Source organism: Macaca mulatta, chromosome 12 (genome assembly GCF_049350105.2).
Source record: "Macaca mulatta isolate MMU2019108-1 chromosome 12, T2T-MMU8v2.0, whole genome shotgun sequence".
NCBI classification, from domain to species: domain Eukaryota; kingdom Metazoa; phylum Chordata; class Mammalia; order Primates; family Cercopithecidae; genus Macaca; species Macaca mulatta.
The window spans coordinates 143,637,833-143,652,758 of record NC_133417.1 but is presented as its reverse complement, the minus strand read 5'-3'; the positions used below and the strand labels follow the sequence as shown (position 1 = coordinate 143,652,758).

Here is a 14,926-nt window from a genome sequence, read left to right as displayed (position 1 = left end):
GTAGAGACCTTCTAAAACTTCACAAATGATCTTACGATTTCCAGTAAATGCTTACCTATCTTATAAAACTTCATTTTATACTGAAAAGAGGTATGTGTCATAATATGAATGAAAAGATATATTTCCCTGAACTTTCCTCATGAGAAAAACAAAATGCACACATTTGAAAATAAAAAATCTAAATGCTTATGATTTTTCCATGTGTGAATTGAACTGCACAATCCATACACTTATGGAAAAAAATATGTGATTATTTTTAATGATTTATGTATAAAAGAAAAATAAACTTTATGATACAATTTGACAGACTACTTCATAAAAAATTTTACTTACATACAATGTATGCAATTTTTCGCAATCCCCAAATTCTATTCATATATACAAATTCATAAAAGGCAGACATCTTAACTTGAAGTGAAACAAGGTCCATTCAGGGTCATGGCTAAGTCATTTGATTCAGTAGAAAAGAGATCATAAATACACGAAGGACTACTTAACTAATGTCCCTCCACTCCCCCAAAATGTATTCAGTATAATCTGATCAAACAGAATTTTATGGTGCACTATAGGAAGGAGAAAAAGACCAACGTTTCAGAATGGCAGATCTTAATAATCTGCTCCTGAACTTACTCAGCTCAGAAAGTCATATAACAACCTTAGTACAGAATTTATTTTGGAAATTGTATGAAGAAAAACCCAACGGTGCCATTTGTGCTAATCCTTAAAGAAACAAAACCTGGCAGGGCGCTGTGGCTCACGCCTGTAATCCCAGCACTTTGGGAGGCTGAGGCGGGCGGATCACGAGGTCAGGAGATCAAGACCATCCTGGCCAACATGGTGAAACCCCATCTCTACTAAAAATACAAAAATTAGCCGGGCGTGGTGGCGTGCGCCTGTAGTCCTGGTTACTCAGGAGGCTGAGGCAAGAGAATCACTTGAACTTGGGAGGCTGAGATTGCAGTGACCCGAGATCACGCCACTGCACTCCAGCCTGGGTGACAGAGTAAGACTCCGTCTCAAAAAAAAAAAAAAGAAACAAAACTTTTTCAGGCAATCCTCACATTTTAAATGGCACTCCTTAGTTTACATAATAAACACACTATTTAAAAATAAAAGTATTAGGACCCAGACCTTAAGACCCATAAGTATGTCTTCAAACACAATGAAATGTTTTATACAATAACTTAAGACTCTGCTACGTATTTACAATAGTATACGTAAGTGAAAAACTATAAACCATGTTTTTTAAAAAACCTTTGCATTAAAAAACAATTTCCAAAAAAATGGCTAACATCAAAAAACATCATAAATCAGTGCAGCCTTGTAAGTCTTCCTTATGTCATTTTTCCTAAGCTACCTGTCTCTCAGGTGTACACACCCATGCAAAGGAAAAGGCATGATGCCAGTGCCTCGCAGAGCAAGACCCTCTTAAGGAGAACAAGGACTCAAGGGTAGCTGTGCTAGCCTCTGCCTGAGGAAAGCCAGGGTAAAATGCTGAAGAAAGTGAGGATGTAGCCCAAGACAATTTCATATCCAGACAATGTCCGTAAAGGCCATCCTGAAATCTCCTTTTTAAATTTATGAACTTCAAGGACTGGAAACACAAGCAAAAGATAGTAGAGATCAAGAAGAAAATTACATAGAGAAGTACATGCAATTACAAAGAGGTCAAAAAACAAAAATGAAAACAATCCAGTAGATAGGTACCTTATATGGAGACAGGCTGAGATTAGCCCTTTCAAATGGAAATTAACTAAAAATATAATTTATTCATTTTCAGGCCTCATTCTACTTATCAAGTGCCTATCAGAAAGTAAACAGTCATCCTTCATTCTGCATGGACCTCTGAGAGTCTTTCCACTAAACCAAAATAAAGGACTACTGTTCCCTCGGTACGGCCACACCACTTACCTGCTGGAGAGTTCTGGTACAGAACTAAACAGGCTACAGCAGAAACACAAAGAACAGGCTTTCAAAAAACCTTTCACAGAGGTGTTTGGAAGCGCTATTTATAACTAGCCAGTATTCCATCTGGAAGGAGGTAAGAAAACATGGTTTTTTTAATACACTTAACATGCTTACAGTTTTAAAGCTCTGAAAATTAGCTGGATAACAACATTGTAAACTGTTCATTTTCTTAGCAAACTGGAACTTAAAAGAGTAACGATTTTCTATCTTCCTTTTTGCTTTTAAACTGAGGTGACTTTTCATCTCTGAAACTTTTGAGTGTTCACCTTCTCGAAGTCAAATTGATACTATACACCATTTTCTGGATTTTTTCTTCATTCTTGAGGATGTTGGCCTTCACAGCGCAGATCTTGTCTTGCTGGTCTTTGATCAGCTGCTCCAGCTCCGCGAGCTCAGCCTTTAAGGGCTCCACGGCACAGTCTGTGATACTGAGGGAGAAGAAAACCAGCGGCTCGTCACTCTCTCATCTCATTGTGTGTTGGCTTCTTAATTAAGACATTGAAAGACAACAGAAGTAAATTATTCATCTCATCCAAAGAAAAGGATAAAATTTATTTCTTATTTTCACAACCCTTGCCACAACCAAAAGTGAAGTCAAACATGAGATTTATAAAAGCAGCAGTTAATATTTCTTCAATGATAAGCTTGAAGCCCTTAAATTATATACAGAACAGCCTCTGGGACAAGGAGGTATGCTGCAAAGTCCCTATCGACTTTGGGGACCTCCCCTCTACTACCCCCTACCTGTGCTCCTGCTGCAGGGCCCCCTCCCCATTACTCCCCCCTCCGCTACCCCCAACCTCTGCTCCTGCTGCAGGGCCTCCCCATTACTACCCGCCTGCTACCCCCCAACCTGTTCCTGCTGCAGGACCCCCTCCCCATTACTCTCCCAACTGCTACCCCCCACCTGTGCTCCTGCTGCTGGGCCCCCTCTCCATTACCCTCCTCCTACCCCTCAACCTGTTCCTGCTGCAGGGCCCCCTCCCCATTACTCCCTGCCTCTGCTACCCCCCACCCCTGCTCCTGCTGCAGTGCCCCCTCCCCATTACCCTCCTGCTCCCCCCGACCCCTGTTCCTGCTGCTGGGCCCCCTCCCCATTACCCTCCTCCTACCCCTCAACCTGTTCCTGCTGCAGGGCCCTCTCCCCATTACTCCCTGCCTCTGCTACCCCCCACCCCTGCTCCTGCTGCAGGGCCCCCTCCCCATACCCTCCTGCTACCCCCGACCCCTGCTCCTGCTGCTGGGCCCCTCCCCATTACCCTCCTCCTACCCCTAAACCTCTGCTCCTACTGCAGGGCCCCTCCCCATTATTCGCCCGACTCTGCTACCCCCTACCTGTGCTCCTGCTGCAGTGCCCCCTCCCCACTACTCCCTGCCTCTGCTAACCCCACCCCTGCTCCTGCTGCAAGGCCCCCTCCCCATTACCCTCTCGCTACCCCCAACCCATGCTCCTGCTGCAGGGCACTCCCTCATTACTATCCCCCACCTCTGCTCCTGCTGCAGGGCCCCCTCCCCATTACCCTCCTGCTACCCCCCACCCCTGCTCCTGTTGCAGGGCACCCTCCCCATTACCCTCCTGCTACCCCCCACCCCTGCTCCTGCTGCAAGGCCCCCTCCCCATTACCCTCCTGCTACCCCCCACCTCTGCTCCTGCTGCAGGGCACTCCCTCATTACTATCCCCCACCTCTGCTCCTGCTGCAAGGCCCCCTCCCCATTACCCTCCTGCTACCCCCCACCTCTGCTCCTGTTGCAGGGCACCCTCCCCATTACTACCCCCCACCTCTCCTCCTGCTGCAGGGCACCCCCTCATTACTATCCCCCACCTCTCCTCCTGCTGCAGGGCACCCCCCATTACTACCCCCCACCTCTCCTCCTGCTGCAGGGCACCCCCCCCCCATTACTACCCCCCTGCTACCCCCAACCTCTGCTCCTGCTGCAGGGCCTCGGCGTGCTGCCTGTTCTCGCTGTGCCACAGCTGCAGCTCATTCTGCATGGCATCCACGTCTTCCTGGATGTAGTCCATGATCTTCCCCAGGGGAAGTGCACTCTTGCACAGGGTCTGGATGGACGTGCGGAGCTTCTCTATCTCCTTGGAAACGATGTCCTTCTCCTTCTTCCACGCCGACTCAAAGAGAGATCGCTCCTACAGACAGGGAGACATGGAAGAGGAACACGCCTCCTCAGTCTGAAGGCAGAACAGGGCTGGTTCACTCGGCACATGGCCACGGGGGTGGGAGGAAAGGTGCAGGCAGGGACAGTGCTGGCTGTGGGACACTCACTCCCGTGCAAAGGGAGAGCCATGCCACCTGACAGAATAAACCTGAAGTGCTGCGTGCCATCAGAGGACACAGCACTGCCAGGGAGGGACCGCTCCTTCCCTGCTCAATGGGGACGGGGATCTGTCTTTACCTGGAAATCCATCTGAGAGCAAATCTCTATACAGGCAGATTTCAGTTTCCAACTAACGAGCAACTTTCGTAGCTATTGTTACAAGAGCTTAGTGACATGGAGGATTTTTCCCAAATGGACTGGCAGAGAGGGGGCCTGACCCTACAGCTCCTCACATGGCCCACCTTCCATCCCAAATGACTCCAAAACCCAGCCTGCCAGGAGGAATGGGGAAAGAAACCCAAAGGAGAGGCAGAAACTGGTGCCATGGAAAGGAAGGCATGGAGAATGTGCAGGGGGGCCAGCGCCAGCAGCACCCAGCGGCACCCAGCAGGCGCCCAGCAGGCACCCAGCAGGCACCCAGCGGCACCCAGCGGCACCCAGCAGGCAGACGGTCAGGTCGACTTAGACGTGACTGTGCTGGCCGCTTGGGGAGGCCAGAGTCCGGGGCTCAGGGGCTGGATGGAAGGGGCCAGGTTGAGACAGCAGCAGGTGAAGGAGGTGAGGAGGCCACAGAGTCCGGGGCTCAGGGGCCGGATGGAAGGGGCCAGGTTGAGACAGCAGCAGGTGAAGGAGGTGAGGAGGACACAGAGTCCGGGGCTCAGGGGCCGGATGGAAGGGGCCAGGCTGAGACAGCAGCAGGTGAAGGAGGTGAGGAGGACACAGAGTCCGGGGCTCAGGGGCCGGATGGAAGGGGCCAGGCTGAGACAGCAGCAGGTGAAGGAGGTGAGGAGGACACAGAGTCCGGGGCTCAGGGGCCGGATGGAAGGGGCCAGGCTGAGACAGCAGCAGGTGAAGGAGGTGAGGAGGACACAGAGTCCGGGGCTCAGGGGCCGGATGGAAGGGGCCAGGCTGAGACAGCAGCAGGTGAAGGAGGTGAGGAGGCCACAGAGGCGAGGCGAGAGCTGCCAGGAGTGCTTGGGTTCTTTGGCAAACAACATTTAGAATTCTCTTCATATGAGCTTTGATCACAGACATCCCTGAATGTCAAAAATTGAAGTGAGTTAAGAATCAATAAGCTTGGGAAAATTAACATGGGTTCTTTCTCCTTCTTTCCTTTCTTTCTTCTATCTGTCTTTCTTTCTTTACAGCCAGGGTCTCACTATGTTGCCCAGGCTGCTCTCAAACTCCTGGGATCAAGTGATCCTCCTGCCTTTGCCTCCCAAAGTGCTGGGATTACAGGTGTGAGCCATCATGCCCTGCAACACTGTTTCTTTAGGAAGCCCTCTCTGGGCACCCCCACCCCACTCCAGACCAGCGAAGGTGCCCTTCCTTGCCTCACCCACTTACAGAATGAGCTAGTAAATGCATTCAGTTGTAATAAATCTACTTATTTAGTTTGAACATATCATAGCTACATAATCACTTGTATTACTTCTGCCAGTTTCAGACTGTGGGCTCAGGAGGGCAGGATCTTGGTCTAGATTCATTGTGGTTCAAATAAGCTCTGCTTAAGAATTTGTGAAATGAACTAATGAAGTGGATAAATGATTTATGTATCAAGATCCTAGTTCTACCACTTACTGGCTTGGACAAGTACAAGAAAGCTTTAGCATAATGCCTGGCACACAGAAAGTGCTAAATAATTGGAACTTTAAATAAAACGTAAAACTCATACAACTAATAAGTGAGTTCAGCAAGGTTGTAGTACACAAGATGAGCATATGAAAATCAACTATATTTCTATATACGAGCAATGAACACATGAACACTGAAATTAAAAATACAATGCCATTGGCAATTGTTCAATAGAAGACAATGTTTAGTTGTAAATCTAACAAAACATGTATGGGGCTTGGAAACGGAAAATGAAATGCAGATGAAATAAATCAAAGGAAATTTAAATAAATGAGAAGACACACTGTGTCTGTCCACAGATTGGAAGACTCAACACAGTAAAGACATCAATTTTCCCCAAATTGATAGGCATATTTAATATAAATCCTACCAAACTTCCAGTCAATTTTTTGTATAGACAAGATTATCCTAAAATTTATGTGGAAAGGCAAAGGAACTACAACAGCTAAAACATTTTCAGAAAAAAGAATAAATACAGAACTAACCAGTCTACCCAATTTCAAGGCTTTTTTTTTTTTTTTAAATTAAGTCTCATTCTTTCGCCCAGGCTGGAGTGCAGTTGCGTGATCTTGGCTCACTGCAACCTCTGCCTCCCAGATTAAAGCAATTCTCCTGCCTCAGCCTTCCAAGTAGCTGGGATCACAGGCACACACCAGTATGCCCAGCTAATTTTTGTATTTTTAGTAGAGACGGGATTTCACCATGTTTGCCAAGCTAGTGTCGAAGTCCTGACCTCAGGCGATCCTCCCATCTCGGCCTCCCAAAGTGGTAGGATTACAGGCATGAGCCACCGCGCAGCTTTCAAGTCTTTTTAAACAATTACAGTAATCAAGACAGTGCAGTGTTGACAGAGGGACATAGATCAAATGAACAGAACAGAGAATCCAAAAGTAGATCTATACAAATATGTCCATATGCCCAAGCAATCTTTGACAAAGGTACAAAAACAATTTAGTGGCAGAGAGAGTTTTGCACCATTTGGCACTGGGGTAAGTGGACCTCCATAAGCCAAACAAACAAATAAGACCTTGACCTAATCTCATATCTTTTTTTTTTTTTTTTTGAGACGGAGTCTCGCTCTGTCACCCAGGCTGGAGTGCAGTGGCCGGATCTCAGCTCACTGCAAGCTCCGCCTCCCGGGTATACGCCATTCTCCTGCCTCAGCCTCCCGAGTAGCTGGGACTACAGGCGCCCGCCACCTCGCCCGGCTAGTTTTTTTTGTATTTTTTAGCAGAGACGGGGTCTCACTGTGTTAGCCAGGATGGTCTCGATCTCCTGACCTCGTGATCCACCCGTCTCGGCCTCCCAAAGTGCTGGGATTACAGGCTTGAGCCACCGCGCCCGGCCCCTAATCTCATATCTTAAACAAAAATTAACTCAAAATGAACTATGGATTTAAATATAATCTATAAAACTTTAAGATAAAAAAACACAGGAGGAAAAAGTCTTTGGGATCTAGGACTAGGCAAAGAGTTCGAAGACTTGACACCAAAAGCATGATTTCAAATGTTTGCTCCGCAAAAGACCCTGTGAAGAAGCTGCAAAGGTAAGTCACAGAATGAGCGAAACAACTGCAAATGACACATCCAATAAAGACAGATAGCTAGAATAGGCAAAGAACTCCTAAAACACAACAGCAAGAAAGCAAATAATTCAATTAGAAAACGGGCAAAAGACACAGATATTTCACTGAAGAGGATATAAGGATGGCCAACAAACAGATGAAAATACGTTTGAAATCATTAAGTATTAGGGAAATGCGAATTCAAACCACAACGAGCCATCACCACACAACAGTCAGAATGGCTAAAATAAAAAACAGTGACAACACCAAATGCTGCTTAGGGGAAACTGGATCACACATTGCTGATGGGAACGTAAAAAGATATGGCCACTCTGGAAAACAGTTTGGCAGTTTCCTATAAAACTAAACAGGCGGCTGGGCACAGTGGCTCACACCTGTAATCCCAGCACTTTGGGAGGCTGAGGTGGATGGATCACGAGGTCAGAAGATCGAGACCATCCTGGCTAACAAAGTGAAACCCTATCTCTACTAAAAATACAAAAAATTAGCTGGGCGTGCTGGCGAGTGCCTGTAGTCCCAGCTACTAGGGAGGCTGAGGCAGGAGAATGGTGTGAACCCGGGAGGCGGAGCTTGCAGTGAGCTGAGATGGCACAATTGCACTCCAGCCTGGGCAACAGTGCAAGACTCCATCTCAAAAAAAAAAAAAAGCTCATCATGACTGGCCATCAGAGAAATGCAAATCAAAACCACAATGAGATACCATCTCACACCAGTTAGAATGGTGATCATTAAAAAGCCAGGAAACAACAGGTGCTGGAGAGGATGTGGAGAAATAAGAACGCTTTTACACTGTTGGTGAGACTGTGAACTAGTTCAACAATTGTGGAAGACAGTGTGGCGACTCCTCAAGGATCTAGAACTAGAAATACCATTTGACCCAGCCATCCCATTACTGGGTATATACCCAAAGGATTATAAATCATGCAGCTATAAAGACACACGCACACGTATGTTTATTGCGGTACTATTCAAAGACTTGGAACCAACCCAAATGTCAATGATAAACTGGATTAAGAAAATGTGGCACATATATACCATGGAATACTATGCAGCCATAAAAAACGATGAGCTCGTGTCCTTTGTAGGGACATGGATGAAGCTGGAAACCATCATTCTCAGCAAACTATTGCAAGGACAAAAAAACCAAACACCACATGTTCTCACTCATAGGTGGGAATTGAACAATGAGAACACCTGGACACAGGGCGGGGAACATCACACACCGGGGCCTGTTGTGGGGTGGGGGAAGTGGGGAGGGATAGCATTAGGAGATATACCTAATGTAAATGATGAGTTAATGGGTGCAGCACACCAACATGGCACATGTATACATATGTAACAAACCTGCACATTGTGCACATGTACCCTAGAACTTAAAAGTATAACAATACTAAAAAAATACTAAACATGCAACTACAGCATCACCCAGCAACTGTACTCCTGGGCACTTATCCAAACAAATGAAAATTCATGTTCATAGAAAAACCTGTATATAACATATATAGAAAAGTAACCACAAACTGGAAACAACTCCCGTGTCCTTCAACAGGTAATTGGTTAACTAAACTGTGGTGCATCCATACCAGGGAAAACTATCTACCCATAAAAAGGAACAGACTGGCCAGGCACGATGGCTTATGCCTGTAACCCCAGCACTTTGGGAGGCTGAGGCAGGCGGATCACCTGAGGTCAGGAGTTCAAGACCAGCCTGACCAACGTGGAGAAACCCCATCTCTACTAAAAATACAAAATTAGCCGGGCATGGTGGCGCATGACTATAATCCCAGCTATTTGGGAGGCTGAGGCAGGAGAATCCCTTGAACCTGGGGTGGGGGGGCGGAGGGGTTGCAGTGAGCTGAGATCATGCCACTGTACTCCAGCCTGGGCAACAAGAGCAAAACTCCGTCTCAAAAAAAAAAAAAAAAAAAGGAACAGACTGCTAATCCATGGGATAACCTGGATGGCCCTCAGAGGATTATGAATGAGAAAAGTGAATCCCAAGATGTTACATGCTGTAGGATTCCTTTTACACAAGATTCTTGAAAGACAAAGTTATAGAAATGGAGAACTGATGGTGGTAGCCGGGGGTGAAGGAAGAGTTCAAGGTAGGGAAAGAGGGCGTGGCTATAAAAAGGCAATAAGAGGGATCTTTGAGGTGATAAAAATGTTCTGGATCCTGTTTCATTGTCAATATCCTGGTTGACAATGTACTATAGTTCTGCAAGATGTTATCACTGGGGGAAAATGGGCAAAAGGCATACAGTATATCTCTACTATTTCTTTTTCTACTATTTTTTCTTTACAGGGTTTCATTGTGTTGCTCAGGCTGAACGCAAACTCCTGGGCTCAAGCGATTCTCCTGCCTCAGCCTCCCAAAGTAGCTGGGGCTACAGGTATGTGCCACCACACCTGGGCGTCTATTATTTCTAATAACTGCATAGAAATCTATGGTTATATCAAAAGGTTTAATTTTTTAAAAGGCTATATAAAAATGCCTTTGAATTAAGATGCTAAATGACTGAAATGAATTCAATAAACTAATAAACTACTTCCCAAGAGAAAAATATATTTCTTTATTATACACAAATAAGCAAATGTCTCATTGACTTAGTTAACAATTTAAACTTCTATTAAAACTCACTCATAATGACTATTAAGTAATTCCTGTGCATTTGGCATCGTGTTAACTCTAATACAAAAATGTTTAGGGTATAGAACTTAGGGTAGGAGACTAATACAAACAAATATCTTACAAAATTGGAGAGTTACAATGTAGAAAAAGACACTAAGAAGTAATCTGGCCAAACTCCTCATATTTCTATTGCACAGGATCAAGCAGAATTTGGAACACTCATCTTAAAGCTTATAATTTTATTTTTAAGAGATTAAGACTTTAAAATAAATACACTTGGACTGGAATTGTGATAGTCAGGACAAACTTTTACTATTATCATAAAGGCACTGGAATACATTGCTGCAAAACACCAAACTTCTGGCAATTTTCAAGCTTTCATTTAACACAGCAGGGGCAAGGTGAATGCATCAAGCAGTGATTATTTGCTTTAAAAACTCACCTCTCTGATGACAGACCTCGAGTTATATGTTGCTCATGTAGATATATCAACAATTTTCCAGATAAAAACAACTTTGTTTTTAAAGACTTTTAATCCAGTAGTAGTTTGAGGATCTACTACCCCCACACAGGAATCAGTCATACACAATATGCTTAAGTTTTGGAAACAGAAAGAAAAAAATATTCGCCGGGCGCGGTGGCTCACGCCTGTAATCCCAGCACTTTGGGAGGCCGAGACGGGCGGATCACGAGGTCAGGAGATCGAGACCATCCTGGCTAACACGGTGAAACCCCGTCTCTACTAAAAAATACAAAAAACTAGCCGGGCGCGGTGGCGGGCGCCTGTAGTCCCAGCTACTCGGGAGGCTGAGGCAGGAGAATGGCGTGAACCCGGGAGGCGGAGCTTGCAGTGAGCTGAGATCCGGCCACTGCACTCCAGCCTGGGCGACAGAGCGAGACTCCGTCTCAAAAAAAAAAAAAAAAAAAAAAAAAAAAAAAGAAAAAAATATTGAAAATCTGTCATGGCTGGGCGTGTTGGCTCATGACAGTAATCCCAGCAATTTGGGAGGCTGAGGTGGGCAGATCACCTGAGGCCAGAAATTTGAGACCAGCCTGGCCAACATGGTGAAACCGTGCCTCTACAAAAAATGCAAAAATTACCCAGGTGTGGTGGCGCATACCTGTAGTCCCAGCTACTGAGGAGGCTAAGCAGGGAGTATTGCCTGAGCCCAGGAGGAGGAGGTTGCAGTAAGCCAAGACTGTGCCACTGTACTCCAGCCTGGGCAACAAAGCGAAACCCTTTTTTCTCAAAAAAGAAAAGAAAAAAAAAGAAAATCTGTCATTACACAAAATATGACCTAAAACCACCAAGACCATAGGAGGACTCAAGGGCAACAGGACCCGCAGTCAGTGCCTTGTGGTTCCAGGGCCTGGTGCCAACCCAGCCTCACCACCTCCTAACTTTATGACCTTGGAATGACCTCTCTGTACCTCAGCTTCCTCACAATAAAATGGAAATAATAATATTTATCCTTCAGGTAAGATTAAATGGGATAATATAAAGTAAGCAATTCAGTGCTTCACACATAGTAAGCCCTCAAATAGATGTTAACCATTATCGTAAATTTATTCCGCAGAAAGAAGCAAGTTGCAAGTCCCCCCAGGACGAAGCATGGGTGCTTTTTCCTGTGCACTGATATAGTTATTTTACCTCCTGTCAACTTGTTGGTTATGAAAGATTCTTAGCCAGGCATGTTTGGAATACTTTAGTGCACAATGAAACAAGGATTTATAGATATTATCAGCACCACCTAACAAGCTGTCATGTCCAGGCAAGTTCTTTCATTAAAACGTAATTTACCTTCCTCATCGACACACTTCCTTCTCCATCTCCATTTTAAGGATATAAATAACCCACAGCTATGAAATTCATCTCTAAGTTCTTTTCTCTGCTGAAAGGCTGGTGATCCTGAGCGCAGAGGAAGTCTGCCGTGAACACTGCAGAACCACCCACGGCACCTTTTTGTGGCACCCTTGCCGTGGATCCAGTGTCTATAGGTAGTTTCTCCAGGTTAGGCAAACAGAGAGGTGGCAGCCCATGTGTGTTTCAAGGGGACACGAAGTCACCCCTCTTGTCCCCTCCTGCCTCCTACCTGGCTGGCCTCCCTTTTCCTGCAGGCTGGAGACTGTTTGCTCAGCTGCCTTCTGGCAGGAAGGCCTCTGGCAAAGGCATCTCAGCCTTGGGCCACTTCAGGTGCTCACATACGCACACACTTTTCAGAAAATGCTTCCAAGCTTTCTCAGGGGAACAGTTACTTCTGGGACTTACTATTTTATTTACATTTTACCACACACACACTTGTCCCCAGAAACACGGGCATTTGCACTTCTGGTGATTTTTAAATTTATAGTTATTGATTATAAGTCATATAAATACAAATTATTGACCTTAGAGATTTATTTGAATTTCAACTGCAATCCTCCAATAATAATAATAATAATTTGAATATTAATAATTAATATGAATAATTAATAATTAAAATAATAAAAAAATTTGAGACAGAGTCTCACTCTGTCGCACAGGCTGGAGTGGAGTGGAGTGGCACAATCTCAGCTCAGTGTAACCTCCACCTCCCAGGTTCAAGAGATTCTTCTGCCTCAGCCTCCCAAGTAGCTGAGATTACAGGTGTACGCCACCACATCCGGCTAATTTCTGTATTTTTAGTAGAGATGGGGTTTCACCATGTTGGTCAGGCTGGTCTCAAACTCCTGACCTCAAGTGATCCACCCACCTTGGCCTCCCAGAGTGCTGGGATTACAGGTGTGAGTCATCGTGCCCAGCCAAAAGTATTATTTTTAAAATATCTTAAAATTTTTTAAAAATGAAGATGGAAATAATAGACACTGAGTACTCCAAAATGGGGGAGGGTTGGGAGGGGGAGGGCTGAAAAATTACCCGCTGGGTGCAGTATTCACCACTGGGTCATGGGTACACCACAAGCCAAATCCCTACCCATTAACAAGCATGCCCATATACCCCCAAATCTAAAATAAAATAAAATGTAAAAAAAAAGAATGTCTTAAAAGTCTGGTCTTTAGATGCTGCCAGAAGTCCCTCTCGGAAGCAGGATCCAGGGCACATGGGGGTGGAGGCCTCCGACCCTTGCCCTGCCCCGCTGCTGGATGTGACTGGTCAGCCACACTCCTGAGCAGAGCTCTACCTGACATTAAGCAAACCCAATAAACAAAAGCCTGATTAATTGTAGGGTGGGGGGTGGGCAATAAATCAAAAAAGTATGTATTTGCTTCAAATAACACAGTCTCTCATGACCCCAGGAATTGATTTATATGCAACCTGTCAAAAGTTTGTTTTCTAGCCTGGGCGCAGTGGCTCACGCTGTAATGCCAGCACTTTGGGAGGCCAAGGCAGGCAGATGGCTTGAGCCCAGGAGTTTGAAACCAGCCTGGGCAACATGGTGAAACTCCGTCTCTACAAAAAATTAGCAAGGCATAGTGGTGCATGTTCGTGGTCCCAGCTGCCTAGGAGGCTGAGGTGGGAAGATTGCTTGAGCCCGGGACGCCGAGGTTACAGTGAGCCAAGATCCCTTGAGCCCAGGAGGTCGAGGATGTAGTGAGCTGAGATCATGCCACTGCACTTAAGCCTGGGCAACAGAGCAGGACTCTGTCTCAAAAAAAAAAAAAAAAAGGTTGTGTTCTTCATAAACGGAGGAATACCTGCATTCAATTTATAAAAGAAAAGCACAGAATGACAGAATAATTATTCTAAGCATCCTGTTCTTCCAGAAATATTCCATCACCAAACTTCTTCATAAACCATACGTTCATCTCGAATGCAGGTCAAGTTGGATCCCTTGAACACACAAGCAAAACAATCTGCAAACACATACTTTTTTTTTTTTTACAGATGGAGTCTCCCTCTGTCCCTCAGGCTGGAGTGCCAAGGATGGAGTGCAGTGGTGCAATCTCAGCTCACTGCAACCTCCACCTCCCCAGTTCAAGTGATTCTCCTGCCTCAGCCTCTCGAGTAGCTGGGATTACAGGCACGTGTCATCATGCCAGCCTAATTTTTGTATTTTTTGTAGAGATGTGGTTTCACCATGTTGGCCAGGCTAGTCTTGAACTCCTGACCTCAAGTGATCCACCCACCTCAGCCCCCACAAAGTGCTGGGATTACAAGCATGAGCCACCGGACCCGACCAATTTTTTGAGACAGAGTCTTGTTCTGTCACCCAGGCTGGAGTGCAGTGGTACAATCACAGCTCACTGCAGGCTTGAACTTCTAAGCTTAATAATCCTTCTATCTCAGCCTCCCAAGTAGCTGGGATACAGGTGTGCACCACCATGCCTGGCTAATTTTTTTTAATTTTTTACTTTTGCAGAGACAAGGTTTTGCTATGTTGCCCAGACTGGTCTTGAACTCCCGGCCTCAAGTGATCCTCCTCCTTAGATCTCAAAGCATTGGGATTGCAGGCATGAGCCATCATGCCCAGCCTCAAAATTATGTTTAAGAATCAACCATGTTACATGTATTTTGTTCATTTGTGTTTCTGAATAGTGTTTTATTATATGAAGGAAATAGCACTACTCATCCATTTTGCCGCTGATGGACAACATTTGGGTTATTATTTATTTATTTATTTTGTCTAGGGCTATTACAAAAAAATACAACTCTGAATAATCTTATATATGTCCCAGTAGAGATGAGCACATGACTGTCTCTGGTATGCAACAAGAAGCGGCATTACTGGGTCAAAGGGAGTGTGTGTTCTCAACTTTATGATATAATGCCAAACCATTTTCATATAGTTTTAGA

The 14,926-nt window shown here is 45.3% G+C and overlaps 1 protein-coding gene across 6 annotated transcripts in view; it reads right to left on the bottom strand.

The window, feature by feature from the left end:
* Positions 1–230: 230 nt before the first annotated feature.
* TRAF3IP1 (TRAF3 interacting protein 1) overlaps positions 231–14,926 on the bottom strand; it is an 82,162-nt gene continuing 67,466 nt past the window's right edge. For 5 of the 6 annotated variants that reach the window (XM_077958010.1, XM_015111482.3, XM_002799101.4 and 2 more), the window contains 2 exons: positions 3,892–4,112; positions 231–2,396 (listed from right to left, as the gene is read on the bottom strand). In XM_077958010.1, coding sequence (XP_077814136.1) covers positions 2,231–2,396; positions 3,892–4,112 — 387 coding nt within the window. In that variant the 3' untranslated portion in view covers positions 231–2,230. Of the gene's footprint in view, positions 2,454–3,891; positions 4,113–14,926 lie in introns of all 6 variants that reach the window. The other variant, XM_077958011.1, reaches the window with a different exon arrangement.